Source organism: Sapajus apella, unplaced genomic scaffold, assembly GCF_009761245.1.
Source record: "Sapajus apella isolate SASKATOON/1434 unplaced genomic scaffold, GSC_monkey_1.0 scaffold173, whole genome shotgun sequence".
NCBI lineage: Eukaryota > Metazoa > Chordata > Mammalia > Primates > Cebidae > Sapajus > Sapajus apella.
Window position 1 is genome coordinate 868,805 of NW_022437113.1, and position 17,878 is coordinate 886,682.

The 17,878-nt window shown below is 54.4% G+C and overlaps 1 protein-coding gene across 2 annotated transcripts in view; it reads left to right on the forward strand.

The window, feature by feature from the left end:
* PDE4C (phosphodiesterase 4C) overlaps positions 1–14,321 on the forward strand; it is a 25,955-nt gene extending 11,634 nt beyond the window's left edge. The window contains exons 2-15 of one of the 2 annotated variants that reach the window (XM_032267926.1): positions 364–555; positions 1,617–1,653; positions 1,736–1,809; positions 2,104–2,156; positions 2,519–2,631; positions 2,715–2,808; positions 4,089–4,252; positions 4,449–4,547; positions 4,982–5,146; positions 5,232–5,331; positions 7,236–7,390; positions 10,153–10,275; positions 12,282–12,464; positions 12,768–14,321. In XM_032267926.1, coding sequence (XP_032123817.1) covers positions 364–555; positions 1,617–1,653; positions 1,736–1,809; positions 2,104–2,156; positions 2,519–2,631; positions 2,715–2,808; positions 4,089–4,252; positions 4,449–4,547; positions 4,982–5,146; positions 5,232–5,331; positions 7,236–7,390; positions 10,153–10,275; positions 12,282–12,464; positions 12,768–13,112 — 1,897 coding nt within the window. In that variant the 3' untranslated portion in view covers positions 13,113–14,321. The remainder of the gene's footprint in view (positions 1–363; positions 556–1,616; positions 1,654–1,735; positions 1,810–2,103; positions 2,157–2,518; positions 2,632–2,714; positions 2,809–4,088; positions 4,253–4,448; positions 4,548–4,981; positions 5,147–5,231; positions 5,332–7,235; positions 7,391–10,152; positions 10,276–12,281; positions 12,465–12,767) is intronic. The other variant, XM_032267927.1, reaches the window with a different exon arrangement.
* The last annotated feature ends 3,557 nt before the right edge of the window (positions 14,322–17,878 follow it).

Here is a 17,878-nt window from a genome sequence, read left to right on the forward strand (position 1 = left end):
AAAAAAAAAAAAAAAGAAAGAAAGAAAGAAAGAAAGAAAGAAAGGAAGGAAGGAAGGGAGAAAATATATAAAAGAAACAGGGTGGTTGAGGTCCAGAGAAGGGCAATACCTGTCCAGAGCCACACAGCCACTTTGAGGGAGATCTGGAACTCAGGTCCCGGGGAGTCCAGTGTAGACTTGAAGACCAAAGTGTGAGTGCAGGGTTCCTGACGGTGAGGCTGGGGGCGGGTGAACAGGCTGGAAACCACACCGGCCTCACTGCCAAGCAGCCCCAGGGGAAGACTCACCAGGCCAGGGGCAGGCCGCCACCCAGCACCCCGTTGTCATGACCCTGGTCTCTGACCATGCCTTCTCTCCTTTCAGCTTTGACCTGGAAAATGGGCTGTCGAGTGGGAGGAGCGCCCTGGACCCTCAGTCCAGCCCTGGCCTGGGCCGGGTCATGCAGGCTCCTGTCCACCACAGCCAGAGGCGCGAGTCCTTCCTGTACCGCTCAGATAGCGACTATGATCTCTCACCCAAGGCCATGTCGCGGAACTCCTCTGTGGCCAGCGACCTGTGAGCCTGGGGTTGGTGGGATGACACCTCCTCTACCCTCCCTCCTTCCTTTGTTCCTCTATTCAGCGAGCTCCTTCAAGTAGCCATTTAAGGAGGGTTTTGAAGTTTAAGTAGGAGTTTGCCAGGCAGCTCATTTATTCAATCAAATGTGTAGAGAATGTGGCCTTTTGCTGCGGTGGGGGTGGTAATCCAAAAACATTAAGGTTGTCCGGACACAGTCACTCAAGCCTGTAATCCCAGCACTTTGGGAGGCTAAGGTGGGCGGGCCACTTGAGGTCAGGAGTTTGGCCAGCCTGGCCAACATGGTGAAGCCCCATCTCTACTAAAAAATACAAAAATTAACTTTGGGAGGCCGAGGCGGGTGGATCACGAGGTCAAGAGATTGAGACCATCCTGGTCAACATGGTGAAACCCCGTCTCTACTAAAAATACAAAACATTAGCTGGGCATGGTGGCGCGTGCCTGTAATACCAGCTACTCAGTAGGTTGAGGCAGGAGAATTGCCTGAACCCGGGAGGCGGAGGTTGCGGTGAGCCAAGATCGTGCCATTGCACTCCAGCCTGGGTAACATGAGTGAAAATCCGTCTCAAAAAAAAAAAAAAAAATTAGCCAGGCGTGGTGGCACACACCTGTAGTCCCAGCTACTCAGTAGGCTGAGGCATGAGAATCGCTTGAATCCAGGAGGTGGAGGTTGCAGTGACCGGAGATCACACCACTGCACTCCAGCCTGGGCGACAGAGCCAGACTGCCTCAAAAAACACATTAAGGCCAATTAGCAGCAAATGAAGAAATACTTTGATTTGAGCTTCCTAGTGGACATAATGAAAAGGGAAATACCTACTTGCCACTGGGACTCAGTTTCCTCATTTATAAGATGCCAATAAAGTGAGTGAATGGTTGGAGGGGATTTGGTGGGTCTCAGGGAGAATCACAGGGGAGCCCAAGGACTAAGAAGGCGCCGGGAGAAGTCCTGAGAGCAGGGCCTCTTCAGCTGAGGGCGTGGTGTGGGTAAGAGCTGGAAGACGGGAGAGATCTCTTCCTGATGGCCCGTCTCCTCGCAGACATGGAGAGGACATGATTGTGACGCCCTTTGCCCAGGTGGGTATCCCCTGCCCTCCCTGCCCTGACCCTCTCCGGATCCGACCTCTTCTTCCCAGCGCCTACCACCGCCTCCCAACAGGTCCTGGCCAGTCTGCGGACGGTTCGGAGCAACGTGGCGGTCCTTGCCCACCAGCAATGCCAAGGAGCAGCCAAGTAGGTAGAGTGCGGGGCGGGGCGGGGGCGGAGCCGGCAGAGACAAGGTGGGCGGGGCAGGGGCGGAGCCGGCCGAGACAAAGTGGGCGGGGCAGGGGCGGAGCCGGCAGAGACAAGGTGGGCGGGGTGGGGCGGGACCGGAAGATGGCAGAGGCGGGGGCCTGGCAGAAAGCGGGCTTCAAATTGAGGCTGGGGCTCTGGCGCCTCCAGGTGGGTGGAAGGGGCGGGACCTGGAAGATTTGGGGGCGGGGCGAGATGGGCGGGGCAGCCACGCCTGAGGCTGCTGTACCGCAGGCCGGGACCCGCCGGAAACCTTTCATCCAGCCATCAGCCCCCTCCGCCTGCAGGTAATACACCTGTTCCTTCCCTCCCCCGCTGAGGACAGCTGGGAGTTTCCTTTCCATAGTGACCTCCCCAGTCCATGAGCCCTTGGACTGGGGCTAATTGTGGCCCCGTCCCCGCAAAAATCAAACAATAACACCCTCGGGGATGGACCCCACCACAACCATATTACACATGGGGATGCTGAGGCCCACAGACCTGCTCATGGTCACACGGTCACATAGTCACTTAGGGGACAGATCTGGAACTTGAGTCCAGGGGTCCTGGGGGGCCCCAGTTTCAGGGTCCAGATGCAGAGACGAAGGCGTGAGGGGCGTGGGGCCCCCGAGCGGGGGTGGGGCAGGCCCCTGACTGCCTCGGCTCCCAGAGGACACGGGGCAGAAGCTGGCATTGGAGACGCTAGACGAGCTGGACTGGTGCTTGGATCAGCTGGAGACTCTGCAGACCCGGCACTCGGTGGGGGAGATGGCTTCCAACAAGGTGAGCAGGGGCAGATCGCTGAGCCCACCTGCCTCGGCCCACGGTGCCCCATGGTCACTGTCTTCACCTTCCCTCCACCCCAGTTCAAGCGGATCCTGAATCGGGAGTTGACACACCTGTCCGAAACCAGCCGCTCCGGGAACCAGGTGTCCGAGTACATCTCCCAGACCTTCCTGGGTGAGCTTTGTTGAGTCACTGCCTGGACAAGATTACAGGAGTACTAAGAAACTAGAGGCAGAAAGGTTTCTGGCCGGGCGCGGTGGCTCACACCTGTAATCCCAGCACTTTGGGAGGCCGAAGCGGGCGGATCACGAGGTCAGGAGTTTGAGGTCAGCCTGGCCAACATAGTGAAACCCCGTCTCTACTAAAAATACAAAAAAAAAAAAAATTAGCTGGGCATGGTGGCGTTTGCCTGTAGTTGCATCTACTCGGGAGGCTGAGGCAGAGGAATCGCTTGAACCCGGGAGGTGTAGGTTGCTGTGAGCCAAGATCGCACCACTGCACTCCAGCTTGGGCAACAGAGTGAGACTCCGTGTCAAAAAAAAAAAAGAGAGAGAGAGAAGATTTCTATTATAGACCTCAGTCTTCGGGAGATGAGGAGGTACAGGCAGACACAGACACCTTCAGCCCCATGGGTCAGGGCTGGATCAGAGGGAGAAACAAGGGGGCTTCCAGGAGCAGGGGATATTAAAGCCTGGAGTTTTGAAGCATGAGTAGAAATTTGCCTAGGAAGAGATGGAGGGATCCAGACACCGGCCTGGGAGATGGAAAGAACTGTTTGGGGGGAAATGCTGAGCCTCAGGCACCCAGGGGCCATGCAGAAGGGTTCACTGAGATCAGCTGTGAACAGAGGAGAGGGGTAGGTGAGACAGAGGTTTGCTTTGTTGCCCAGATGGGAATGCAGTGGTGTGATGTCAGCCACTGCAACCTCCACCTCCTGGGTTCAAGAGTTCTCCTGCTTCAGCCTCCTGAGTAGCTGGCATTACAGGCTCCCACCATCACACCGATCTAATTTTTGTATTTTTAGTAGAGACGGGGTTTCACCATGTTGGCCAGGCTGGTCTCGAACTCCTGACCTCAGGTGATTCGCCTTCCTCGGCCTCCCAAAGTGCTGGGATTACAGGCGTGAGCCCCTGCACCCGGCCTTAATTTTTGTATTTTTAGTAGAGATGGCATTTCACTATATTGCTCAGGCTGGTCTCAAACTTCTGACCTCAAGTGATCCGCTCACCTCGGCATCCCAAATCGCTGGGATTACAGGTGTGAAGCACTGCGCCCGGCCGAAAGGGTCCTTACTCCAAACTTACTTTGGTTCCTGTAGAAGGGGAAATAGACTGATCCTGGGGTTTTGCGAAGTTCAGGTCCTGAGGCCAGGCAGGACCACCCCAGCAGGTGGAATGGGCTTCTCTGAGCCTCACTACAGACTCATTACTCACTTCTCTGAGCCCCATCTACAGACCAGCAGACTGAGGTGGAGCTGCCCACCGTGACCGCCGAGGAGCCTCCGAAGCCTGTGTCCCAAATCAGCGGCCTACATGGGCTCTGCCGCAGTGCCAGCCTCTCCTCAGCCACCGTCCCACGCTTTGGGGTCCAGACTGAGCAGGAGGAGCAGCTGGCCAAGGTGGGTCTCCAATCACAATGCCAAGATCAAAGTTTGGTCCCTGGCTTGGTCTGGATGTCCTATCTTGGGACTTAGTTTACCCACCTATATACTGGGCAGTGGGGCTCACTGTGGAACCTGGGGTGGGAGGATGGAGGCTCTAGAGTCTGCGGAAGCTGGGCTGGGGTTAATTAAGCTCCAGCCCTTCACATCTTAGGAGCTAGAAGACACCAACAAGTGGGGACTTGACGTATTCAAGGTGGCAGAGCTAAGTGGGAACCGGCCTCTCACAGCTATCCTGTTCAGCGTTTTTCAGGTACTTACCCTGCCCTTGGCTTCCAAGGAAAAACTCCTGGGGTTTCTTTCACCCCTTCCTACACCAGACCTCAGGGACACTGTTTTCAAATCCTCCCTGACGTTTCTGAAGGGGATAATTTGAGCAGGGTATTGAAGGATGAATAGGAGTTCACTCTGGTGAACAGTTTGTTGTCCTGAAGCCTCAGCCCTGGCCCCTGGGCCTGAAGAGGAGAGAAATCTGGAGAGAAGAGCTGGAGACAGACACCCCCAGTCCTGTAGGGTCAGGGTTGGCCCACCAAAGAATAGGGAGTGAAGGAGTTCAGGAGAGCAGGGAGGGTGTCTCAGTGGAGTGGGTACTTGAGGCATGGTTAGGAGTTCAGAAGAGAGGAGAAGGAATAGCATGTGTTGCAGCCGCAAGGCCAAGGCCCTGAGCCAGGGTCTGTGATGGACCAGGAGCGGGACCTGCTGAAGACATTCCAGATTCCAGCAGACACACTGGCCACCTACCTGCTGTTGCTGGAGGGTCACTACCATGCTGACGTGGCCTACCACAACAGCCTCCACGCCGCCGACGTGGCCCAGTCCACACATGTGCTGCTGGCTACACCCGCCCTGGAGGTACCACGCCGCGGCTGCATGCAGGCGGGCGGGTGCAGGGCTCAGAGACCCCGCCCCTCACCACCTGTGCCCTCTGCGCGCTCAGGCTGTGTTCACAGACCTGGAAATCATGGCTGCCCTGTTTGCAAGCGCCATCCACGATGTGGATCACCCCGGGGTCTCTAACCAGTTTCTGATTAACACCAGTAAGTAGGAGTGGGGAGTGGGTGCAGGAGGGGAGGCGGGCCCTGCCTCCACGCTGTCCGCCGGGATCTCAGGCGGTTCCCATCTGCCCTCAGCCCAGGCTCCCTGTCTATGAAATGGTGATGACAGTCTTCCCTCCCTTCAGGGGCTTGGGGCAGGCCTGGGTACACGGTAGGTGCTCGATAAATGAGAGAATAACAAGCTGTGGCAGAGCTGATCTGGTTCCACCAAGATTATTATTATTATTGTTATTATTTTTGAGACAGAGTCTCACTCTGTCACCAGGCTGGAGTGCAGTGGCATGATCTCGGCTCACTGCAACCTCCGCCTCCCAGGTTCAAGCAATTCTCCTGCCTCCGCCTCCGGAGTAGCTGGGACTATAGGTGCATGCCACCACGCCTAGCTAATTTTTGTATTTTTATTGGAGACAGAGTTTCACCATCTTGACCAGGATGGTCTCGATCTCTCGACCTTGTGATCTGCCTGCTTCGGCCTTCCAAAGTGCTGGGATTAAAGGTGTGTGCCACTATGCCCGGCTATTTATTTATTGAGACAGGGTCTTGCTCTGTCACCCAGGCTGGAGTGCAGTGGTGCCGTTTCGGCTCACTACAGCCTCCACACCCCAGTTCAGCCGATTCTCCAGCCTCAGCCTCCGGAGTAGCTGGGATTACAGGCATGCACCACCATGCCTGGCTAATTTTTGCATTTTTAGTAGAGACAGGGTTTTGCTATGTTGCCCAGGCTGGTCTCGAGTGACCTGCCCACCTCAGCCTCCCAAAGTGCTGGGATTACAGGCGTGAGCCACTGTGCCCGGCCAGTTCCACCAAGATCTTAAAGTTTAGGATCCCAAGAGGAGTCTAAAACACTCAGTTGACAGGCAGTTACCGGGAACCTTTTGTGTGTAAGCCCTGGAGTGCTGGGGGTGAGAGTGGAGCCCCTCACTCAAGGAGCCGAGAGTCCAGTAAGACAGACTCAGTGGTTTATTTAACCAGCACTGAGAGACTGGGCGCCATGGCTCACACTTGTAATCCCAACACTGGGGGAGGCAGAGGTGGGAGGATTTCTTGAGGCCAGGAGTTCAAGACCAGCCTGGGCAATACAACGAGACCCTGTCTCTCCAATAAAAAAATAAATAAATAAATAAGTAGCCACGGGTGGTGGCGCACACCTGTAAGCCCAACTACTCAGGAGGCTGAGATGAGAGGATCATCTGAGGACAGGCAGTTGAGGCTGCAGGGCGCCATGATCTTACCACTGTGCTCCAGTCTGGGCGACAGCAGGACTCTGTCTCTAAAAAAAGAAAGAAAGAAAAAAACCATCACTAGGGCCAGGCATGGTGGCTCACACCTGTAATTTCAGCACTTTGGGAGGCCAAGGCAGGTGGATCACGAGGTCAAGAGATCGAGACCGTCCTGGCCAACATGGTGAAATCCCGTCTCTACTAAAAATACAAAAATTAGCTGGGCATGGTGGCACATGCCTGTAGTCCCAGCTACTTGGGAGTCTGAGGCAGGAGAATTGCTTGAACCCAGGAGGCAGAGGTTGCAGTGAGTCGAGATCGCACCACTGTACTCCAGCCTGGCGACAGAGCAAGACTCCATCTCAAAAAAAAAAAAAAAAAAAAAAAAAGAAAAGAAAAAAACCATCACTGAGCACTCACTGACTCTGGCCATAGTGAGTCCCTCAGGAGACTTCTCAGTCTTGGACAGGCAGGGTGAAACACTGATACCCCCAGCCCTGCAGTCAGAGAAGGGCCAGGAAGCCGGATGGTTTCTTACGGGAGGGCATGCTAGAGTTAGGCCTTGGCCGCATGGGTAGGAGTTCGCTAAGAATTTTCAAAAGCTGCCTGTGGGTAGAGTGGGTGGGATGGGTGGATCTTGGGGCCCTCAGTCCCATACCCCCACAGACTCAGAGCTGGCGCTGATGTACAACGACGCCTCGGTGCTGGAGAACCACCACCTGGCTGTGGGCTTCAAGCTCCTGCAGACAGAAAACTGCGACATCTTTCGGAACCTCAGCACCAAGCAGCGACTGAGTCTGCGCAGGATGGTCATTGACATGGTGAGGGCAGGGCAGGAGGCGCAGAGGGGAGGAGGGGAGGACAGGCGCTTCTTCCTCATCTGCAGACAGCAGGGTGGGGCGATCCTGGCATGTCCGGCATGTCCCAGGCATGCCCTCACCCTGAGTCTGCGCTTCCTCGCCAGTGAAATGGGTCAGTGGAGCCAGGAGCAGTGGCTCATGCCTGTAATTCCAGCACTTTGGGGGGCCGAGGTGGGCGGATCACCTGAGGTCAGGAGTTCGAGACCAGCTTGACTAACATGGTGAAACCTCATCTCTACTAAAAATACAAAAATTAGCTGGGCGTGGTGGTGCACGCCTGTAGTCCCAGCTACTCGGGAGGCTGAGGCAGAAGAACCACTGGAACCTGGGAGGCAGAGGCTGTAGTGAGCTGAGATCGCGCCACTGCACTCCAGCCTGGGTGACAGAGTGAGACTCCATCCAAAAAAAAAAAAGAAAAAAGGCTGGGCAGGGGTGGCTCACACCTGTAATCTCGGCATTTTGGGAGGCTGAGGCAGGTGGATCACTTGAGGTCAGCAGTTCAAGACCAGCCTGATCAACATGGTGAAAACACCATCTCTACTAAAAATACAAAAATTAGCTGTGCCTGGTGGCGTGCACCTGTAATCCTAGCTAGTTGGGAGGCTGAGGCAGGAGAATTGCTTGAACCTGGGAGGCGGAGGTCGCAGTGAGTTGAGATCGTGCCACTGCACTCCAGCCTGGGTGACAGAGTAAGACTTTGTCTCAGAAAAAAGAAGAAAAAAAGGCCGGGCGTGGTGGCTCACGCCTGTCATCCAAGCACTTTGGAGGCCAAGGCGGGTGGATCACCTGAGGTCGGGAGTTCAAGACCAGCCTGACCAACATGGTGAAATCCTGTCTTTAAAAAAAAAAAAGAAAAAAAATTAAGCACATCTGTTCATTTGATTTTTTTTTTTTTTTTAGGTAGGGACACACCAGTAGGTTTGGGGTCTCATGCCTCATTCATTCACTTAACAAGCATTTATTGAGCACCTATTGTGTGCTTGATCTGTGCAAAGACAGTTCATGATCTGTGGTAGCTGTGACTGTGGACCTGCAGGCAGAGCTGTGAGGAGGGGGGTTCAAGGTGCTTTCGGAACCCAGGAAAGCCAAAGAGGTCAGAGAGGGCTTCCAGGAGAGGCAACAGTGACGGCAGGGTGTGCAGAATGAGGAAGGCTGCGGGATGGGGACCGGTGTTCCCAGCAGAGGGAACTGCATGTGTGGAGGACTCAGAGGAAACTAAGGCTTGGAGTGAGAAAGGGACGAACATTGGTGAGGTGGAGTTGGGGTCTTTTTTTTTTTTTTAAGATGGGGTTTCACCGTGATGGCCAGGCTGGTCTTGAATTCCTGACCTCAGGTGATCCGCCCGCCTTGGCCTCCCAAAGTGCTGCGATTACAGGCGTGAACCACCGCACCCGGCCTGAGTTGGGGTCTTGAGTGGTGGGGGGACTGCATTTGGGACCAATGAGAGATTTGGGGAGAAGTTTTGAGACCGCTGTCTGATTCTCAGAGAAGCCAGTGAACCACATCTGAGTCACTCCTGGCTGGGCTGAGTCCACACACGTTGGGTTAAGCTGTTTTTTTTTGTTTTGTTTTGGAAACAGTCCTGCTCTGTCACTCAGGTTGGAGTGCAGTGGCACGATCCCCGCTCACCGCAACCTCTGCCTCCCAGTTCAAGCGATTCTCCTGCCTCAGCCTCCTGAGTGGCTGGGATTACAGGCATGCGCCACCATGCCCAGCTAATTTTGTATTTTTAGTAGAGACGGGGTTTCACCATGTTGGTCAGGCGGGTCTGGAACTTCTGACCTCAGGTGATCCGCCTACCTCAGCCTCCCAAAGTGCCTGGGATTACAGGCGTGAGCCATCGTGCCCGGCCAGGCTAATTTGCTTTTTAAACATCTGTGCTCAGAGTTAGAAATAGCTCTCCAGGGCACATGGCGGCCACATGGAAGTGTGAGTGGTATGAAGTCACATCCCTTCTCGCAGTGAGCTGCAAACTCCCCTGTGGCTCCGATGACCTCTGGACAAGGTTCTCCAGCTGCCAGAGGCCCTCAGCCTCCTTAATCTCGAGTCCATCTCTCATGAGCTCACTTCTTCCAGCCACAAGCCCCTCCCATGTACCCAACTCTCCCAGCCCCAGGACCTTTGCACAGACCTTATCCTCCCCAGTGTCCTCAGGCACAAGTCACCTCAGCCCTTAACCAGTCCTGTGGGGTCAGAGTTGGGGGTGGAAGAGGCCAGAAGGGTCAACAGAGGCATCCTAGAGGATGGGTTATTTGAAAAGGGTTTTGAAGGATGAGTAGGAGTTGGGAAGCAGCATTCCAGGTGGAAGGAACAACCTGGCTAAATATCCGGAGGCTGGATTTGTTCTAGGGTTTGCTGTGACTCACCAAATGCCTACCTGCCCCACCCGCCCCACAGGTGGGTTTCATTGACGACATTGCTCACCCACTGTGGGAGACTTGGGCTGACAAGTCCCAGACGCACAGGTTTGATCACCTCCCTCCTACACCCTGTCACACATGTGGAATTCATGGCCAACCCAAACAACCTCCCAAAAGGGGTCCCTGACTGAGCCCCTCTTGTGAACAGGGTTTGCAGTGAATGCCATTGGATCCTCCCGTTTCACAGATGAGGATGCTGAGGCCCAGCGGGCTCTCTGAGCTGGAATGGCGTCTGGGAGTTGGGAGTGAGTGTCGGGGCGGGCAGGGTCCTCGTGCCTGTCACTGTCCCTTGCCTGTCTCCAGGTGCTGGCCACGGACATGTCCAAACACATGAACCTCCTGGCCGACCTCAAGACCATGGTAGAGACCAAGAAGGTGACAAGCCTTGGTGTCCTCCTCCTGGACAACTATCCCGATCGCATCCAGGTGTGTACCTGAGCAGGCACTGGGGCCTCCTTTTCAAATTTTGGTCTTACATTAAAAACAATTTGCCGGGCGCGGTGGCTCATGCCTGTAATCCCAGCACTTTGGGAGGCCGAGGCGGGTGGATCACGAGGTCAAGAGATTGAGACCATCCTGGTCAACATGGTGAAACCCCGTCTCTACTAAAAATACAAAAAATCAGCTGGGCATGGTGTTCGCCTGTAGTCCCAGCTACTCGGGAGGCTGAGGCAGGAGAATTGCCTGAACCCAGGAGGCGGAGGTTGCGGTGAGCCTCGATCGTGCCATTGCACTCCAGCCTGGGTAACAAGAGCGAAACTCCGTCTCAAAAAAAACAAAACAAAACAAAACAAAACAAACAATTTTAGCCAGGCTTCTTATACATTTAGTTTATGAGAAGCCTGGACGCAGTGGCGCATGCCTGTATTCCCAGCATTTAGGGAGGCCAAGGTGTGAGGATCGCTTGAGGCCGGGAGTTAGAGAGAGGCTGCACCACTGCACTCCAGCCTGAGCAGCAGAGTGAGACCTTGTCTCTTAAAACAAACAAACAAACAAACAAACAAACAAAAACCCGGGCATGGTGGCTCACGCCTGTAATCCCAGCACACTGGGAGGCCGAGGTGGGCAGATCACAAGATCAGGAGTTCAAGACCACCCTGGCCAACATGGTGAAACCCCGTCTCTACTAAAAATACAAAAAATTAGCCATGCATGGTGGCACACACCTGTAGTCCCAGCTACTCAAGAGGCTGAGGCAGGAGAACCGCTTGAACCCAGGAGGCAGAGGTTGCAGTGAGCTGAGATCACGGCATCGAATGCCAGTCTGGGCGACAAAACAAGACTCCGTCTCAGCTGGGTGCAGTGGCTCTCACCTGTAATCCCAGCACTTTGGGAGGCAGAGGTGGGTGGATCACCTGAGGCTGGGGGTTTGAGACCAGCCTGACCAACATGGAGAAACCCCATCTCTACTAAAAATACAAAATTAGCTGGGCATGGTGGTGCATGCCTGTAATCGCACTTGGGAGGCTGAGGCAGGAGAATCGCTTGAACTGGGGAGGCGGAGGTTGCGGGGTGAGCCGAGATTGAGCCATTGCACTCCAGCTTGGGCAACAAGAGCAAAACTCTGTCTCAAAAATAAATAAATAAGGCTGGGCTCGGTGGCTCACACCTGTAATCCTGGCACTTTGAGAGGCTGAGATGGGCGGATTGCTTGAACTCAGAAGTTCGAGACCAGCCTGGGCAAAACCCCGTCTCTACAAAAATATAAAAATTAGCCGGGTGTGCTGGTGCACGCCTGTAGTTCCAGCTACTCGGGAGGCTGCGCTGGGAGGATCGTTTGACCCCGGGAGGCAGAGGTTGCAGTGAGACGAGATCTCGCCATTGCACTCCAGCCAGGGTCACAGAGTGAGACCCTGTCTCACTAAAAAAAAAAAAAATAGGCCGGGCGCGGTGGCTCAAGCCTGTAATCCCAGCACTGTGGGAGGCCGAGGCGGGTGGATCACGAGGTCAAGAGATCGAGACCATCCTGGTCAACATGGCGAAACCCTGTCTCTACTAAAAATACAAAAATTAGCTGGGCATGGTGACGCGTGCCTGTAGTCCCAGCTACTCAGGAGGCTGAGGCAGGAGAATTGCCTGAACCCAGGAGGCGGAGGTTGTGGTGAGCCGAGATCGCGCCATTGCACTCCAGCCTGGGTAACAAGAGCGAAACTCCGTCTCAAAAAAAATAAATAAATAAATAAAAAAAATAAAGTGGGAGAGGCCCTCCATTTTTGCAGTTCTTTAGCTTCATTTATGAAGTGGCGACTGCATGCCGAACTTAAAGAAATGGCAAGAGTCACATGCCTGTGCCTCAACCACTTCTTCAGCTCCCGGCCTCAGTTTCCCCACTTGTAGGACGGATGTGTCCACGGCACCAAGCCTGTCTGTGGGGGCCAGGTCTCGGTGCGGCTGGGCCCCGCCAGTGCCCTCCCCAGCCTCCGTCTCTGCAGGTCTTGCAGAGTCTGGTGCACTGTGCCGACTTGAGCAACCCCACCAAGCCGTTGCCCCTGTACCGCCAGTGGACGGACCGCATCATGGCCGAGTTCTTCCAGCAGGGAGACCGCGAGCGTGAGTCGGGCCTGGACATCAGCCCCATGTGTGACAAGCACACGGCCTCAGTGGAGAAGTCCCAGGTCGGCAGGGGACTGGGTTGAGCTGGTAGACACTGGGAGGGAGGAGAGAGGGAGGGGCTGAGCCAACCCCACATATACAGTCAGCCCTGTGGGGTCAGGGTTGGGGTTGGAGGAGGCCAGAAGGGATAAGGGAGGCATTCTAGAGGATGGGTTATTTGAAGAGGGTTTTGAAGGATGAGTAGGAGTTGGGAAGTGTCATTCCAGGCAGAAGGAACAACCTGACTAAAGATCTGGAGGCTGGATCGGGTCTAGGGTTTGCTGTGACTCACCAGATGCCTACCTGCCCCACCTCGTCCCCCGCAGGTGGGTTTCATTGACTACATTGCCCACCCACTGTGGGAGACTTGGGCTGACCTGGTCCACCCAGACGCGCAGGACCTGCTGGACACGCTAGAGGACAATCGAGAATGGTACCAGAGCAAGATCCCCCGAAGCCCCTCCGGCCTCACCAACCCCGAGTGGGGTGGGCCTGACAGATTCCAGTTTGGGGTGCCTCTGGAGGAGGCAGAGGAAGAGGAGGAGGAGGAGGAAGACGAGGGGGAAGAGACAGCTTTAGACAAAGAGGCCTTGGAGTTGTCTGACACTGAACTGCCCCCCGAAGCCAGCCCAGACCCTGGGGACCTACCCCTTGACAACCAGAGGACTTAGGGCCAGCCCTGCGTGAACCGCGAGGGCCGTGGGATGGCGAAACTCTCTGACTTGCAAACAAACTTTCCAGGAAGATGCCCCATGTGGTCCCCACTTCACTTTCCCACCCACTGAGGGAGACAATCAAGCTCTTAGTTTTAGGCAGAGCTCAGGATCTAATTGGAGGCAACTGGCTGGGGTCCACTGTGACCCCAGGCTTGCCTAAAAGAGGTCTGTAAGGGGCAGCCTCTTACAGTGCCCTTGGGGTCTTTCCCCCCGGTTTCTCTCCCTGGCGTGGAGAGGTGGTGTCTGCTAGAGCCTCTTGTCCACGCTCTCCAGTGGTCACTCTTGAGCCACATCTGTCATTTAATTCTTTCCTTCTTTATCAATATTTATTACCCATTTACTTTGTGCCAGCTTTATGCCTCTGTAGCAGCCCTGCACGAGGGGCGGGGAGTCAGCAGACCATTCCAAAGGCATCTCCCCATCTGCTTCTACCAAGCAGCTCTCTGCAAGCGTGTAAGACTGCAAATGGGGGCATTTTTGGCATCAAAGCTTCATTCATACCTGATGTTGTTTCCGAAGCTGTGGTAGGAAATTGGGGGCAGAAAAGAGAGGCTGGGCAAGGTGTGGAGGCTCATGCCTGTAATCCAGCACTTTGGGAGGCTGAGGTGTGAGTACTGCTTGAGCTCAGGAGTTTGAGACCAGCCTGGGCAGCATAGCAAGACCCCTGTATCTGCAAAACATAAAAAATTAGCCAGGCATGGTGGTGTACACCTGTAGTCCCAGCCACTCAGAAGGCTGAGACAAAGCGGATCGCTTGAGCCCAGGAGTTGGAGGCTGAAGAGAGTTATGACCGCACCACTGCACTCCAGCCTGGGCAACACAGCAAGACCCTGCCTCAAAAAAAAAAAAAAAAGAAAGAAAGAAAGAAAGAGAGGGGGCTCTGAGGCTGCGCTTGGTGGCTCACACCTATAATCCCAGCACTTTGGGAGGCCAAGGCGGGCGAATCACCTGAGGTTAGGAGTTTGAGACCAGCCTGGCCGACGTGGTGAAACCCCGTCTCTACTCAAAATACAAAAATTCGTCAGGCATGATGGCGGGTGCCTGTAATCCCAGCTACTCCGGAGGCTGAGGCAGGAGAACCGCTTGAGCTCAAGAGCCTTGCGGTGAGCTGAGATAGCACCATTGCACAGCCTGGGCGACAGAGCGAGACTCCGTCTCAAAAAAAAAAAATTGCCAGGCGTGGTGGCTCACGCCTGTCATCCCAGCACTTTGGGAGGCTGAGGTGGGTGGATCACCTGAGGTCGGGAGTTTGAAACCCCATCTCTACTTAAAATACAAAAAATTAGCTGGGCATGATGGAGGGTGCCTGTAATCCCAGCTACTAGGGAGGCAGGAGAGTTGCTTGAACCCGGGAGGTGGAGGTTGCAGTGAGCCAAGATCGTGCCATTGCACTCCAGCGTGGGCAACAACATGGGAACTCCATCTCAAGAAAGACAGAGAGACAGAGAGGGAGGGAAGGTCGCTGTGCCGGGCATATCTCTGAAGACTGATTTAACTTAGGCACCAGTTGTTGCTTTAAGTCGCTATATTTTCTGTCTTCGGTGTCTCTGGATGTTGGAGCTTCCTGCTTTCTCTGTCCTCGGGACCCCATGCTGGGTCCCCCACACATTCCTCCTCCCCTAGGACAGCAACAAAAGCACCCAATTGTTCCTCCCTAGCAGGTCTCTAAGTCTCCTGATTCCTGAAACTGCCTCAGGCTCCCCCTAGAGGGAGGGAGGCCCCAGAGGCTTTCTTGCCGCCATAGCCCCTTCTGGGCCTCAGTTTCCCCTCTGTAACCTGATCCTAGCACTTGCACAAACTCTGGAGGTTGGGGGTTGTTGTCTGTGACCTCCCCGAAATATCCTAGACATTTCTTTGGGGTTAAATAAAATCTTTACATCTTAAGACATTTGATTGACCAAATTGAGTGTCCCACCCGTTTCACGATGGGGAAAGTGAGGCGCAGAGCGGTCCTATTGCCAGCTCAGTCCCCATCTGGGCACCCAATGTTAGCCAGCGGCGCCCCCTGGTGGCGAGCATGGGAGACAGGCGGGGCGCGCTTGCCGGGAGTTGGAGGGTGGGTCTGGGCGGCATCCTCCCGCCCTGATGCTTCCACCTACCGCACCTCGCCTGGAGCAGCTCGTCCTGCTGGTCGGGCCTCCGAGCGGACTGGGCGGCACTGTGCTCAGGCCTCGGGTTCGATCCCCGCCTCCCGAAGCCTCAGTATCCGCCCCTCCCTTCTGCCTCCCTCCTCGCGTGCCTGAAAATTTATACAAGATACAGGCGTCATCGCAGCCGCCCTCGGCTTCCAGAGCAGCCGGCTTCGTTCGTAAATATTATCACCACTCCGAATTCATCGTAATCGCAGTTAACGATCAAATTCCACAGTGCCAGAACCAAAAGTCATCCAGGATCACGAACTTGGTGTGTTTCCTTCCAGCCTTTTAAACGGCAGAGATTTAGGGGATTTCTTGTTTGTTTCAAGATGCCCGCCTCCAGTCCTCTTACAAAGTAATACATGTTCGCCGTAGAAAATTTGGAAAAAACCGAAAATGTATAAAGAAGGAAATAAAATTCTGTTATAACCGCCCATAGATTATTCACCTACAGTATTTTGACTTACTTTCCTTTTTTTTCTCCATCCGTTATAAGATATTCATATGACTTTTCTTTTCTCTATCTTCTTCTTCGTTTTTTTTTTGTTTTTTTTTGTTTTTTTTTTGACGGAGTCTTGCTTTGTTGCCCAGGCTGGAGTGCAATGGTGCAATCTTGGCTCACCGTAACCTCTACCTCCCGGGTTAAAGAAATTCTCCTGCCTCAGCCTCCCGAGTAGCTAGCTGGGACTTCAGGTGTGTACCACCACATAGCGCTAGGGTTTCACCATGTTGCCTAGGCTGGTCTCGAACTCCTGACCTCAAGTGATCCACCCGCCTCAGCCTCCCAAAATGCTGGGATTACAGGCATGAGCCACTGCACCCGGCCCTAGAATATTCATATTTTTTATAAATGAATATTCGTATGTTTCCCTTCAATTTCAGCCACAGGATTTGGCCCGTTTCCCCTCACTGACTGCACCTGCTCTGGCCACACTGCAAGCCTGGTCCCACCACAGGCCTTCAGACAAGCCGTGATCCCCACCTGGAATGCTTCTCTCTCAGCACCCAGCCTCACCCATGGGGTTTTAAGTTAGTGCCTTCTTCCCTGAGAAGTTGTCCCTGGGCCCCTATCCGGGATACTTTTTTTTTTTTTTTTGAGATGGAGTTTTGCTCTTGTTGCCCAGGCTGAAGTGCAATGGTGCAATCTCTGCTCACTAAAACCTCCGCCTCCCGGGTTCAAGCGATTCTCCTGCCTCAGCCTCCCGAGTAGCTGGGATTACAGGCATAAACCACCATGCCCAGCTAATTTTATATTTTTAGTAGACACGGGGTTTCTCCATGTTGGTCAGGCTGGTCTCGAACTGCCAACCTCAGGTGATCCGCCTGCCTCACCATCCCAAAGTGTTGGGATTACAGGTGTGAGCCACCACCCACGCCTGACCTGTGTGTGTGTGTGTGTGTGTGTGTGTGTGACAGTGTTGCCCTCTGTCACCTGGGCTGGAGATCAGTGGTGGCACGATCTCATCTCACTGCAGCCTCCGCCTCCCTGGTTCTTTTGATTCTCATGCCTGAGCCTCCCCAGCAGCCTCTGGGGGCAGGGACCGCCACACCTGGCTAATTTTTGTATTTTTAGTAAGATGGGGTTTCGCCATGTTGGCCAGGCTGGTCTTGAACTCCTGACCTAAAGGTTAAGGAGTGATCCTCCTGCCTCAGCCTCCCAAAGTGCTGGGATTACAGGTGTGAGCCACCGCACCTGGCCAAATTTGTATTTTTATTTGGGTAGTGCAGAAGATCGGCGTGGCCTCAGGGAGGCCTCTAGACTTTCCTCTGAGTGGGGCCAGCAGGGAAGCACAGCCCCTTCTCCCACTGGCTCTGTCTCCCCTGCCACACAGAAAATGCCCCAAGCCCTCAGCCCCTCCCCTAGCTCATCCATTTCTAATTCCAGAGCCCAATGCTGCTCTGGACAATCAAGGGCTTGCATTCTTCTTTAATTTAAATTTAGATTTTTTTTTTTTTTTTTTTTTTGAGACATGGTCTTGCTCTGGTGCCATGGCGCGATCTTGGCTCACTGCAACCTCTACCTCCTGGGTTCAAGCGATTCTTCTTAGCCTCCCGTGTAGCTGGCATTACAGGCGACTGCCACCATGCCTGGCTAATTTTTGTATTTTTAGTAGAAACGGGGGTTCACCATGTTGGCCAGGCTGGCCTCGAACTCCTAACCTCAGGTGATCCAACCGCCTCGGTCTCCCAAAGTGCTGGGATTACAGGCGTGAGCCACGGCGCCCGGCCAAGTAATTAGTTTTGAGACAGGGTCTCACTCTGACGTCCAGGCTGGAGTGCAGTGGCGCGATACGGTTTCCTACAGCCTCGACCTCCTGGGCTCAAGTGATCCTCCTGCCTCAGGCTGGAGAGTCGCTGGAACCACAGGCACGCACCACCACACCCAGCTAATTTTAAAATTTTTTGTAGCGATGGGGCCTCCCTATGTTACCCAGGCTGGTCTCCAATTCCTGGGCTCCAGCGATCCTCCCGCCTTGGTCCCCCAAAATGGTGGGAGTACAGGCGTGAGCCGTACCCGGCTATTTTTACTTTAAAATACTAAGTCAGTGACAGAAGCTTCTGCACGTTCTCGAGGCTGACTTCTCC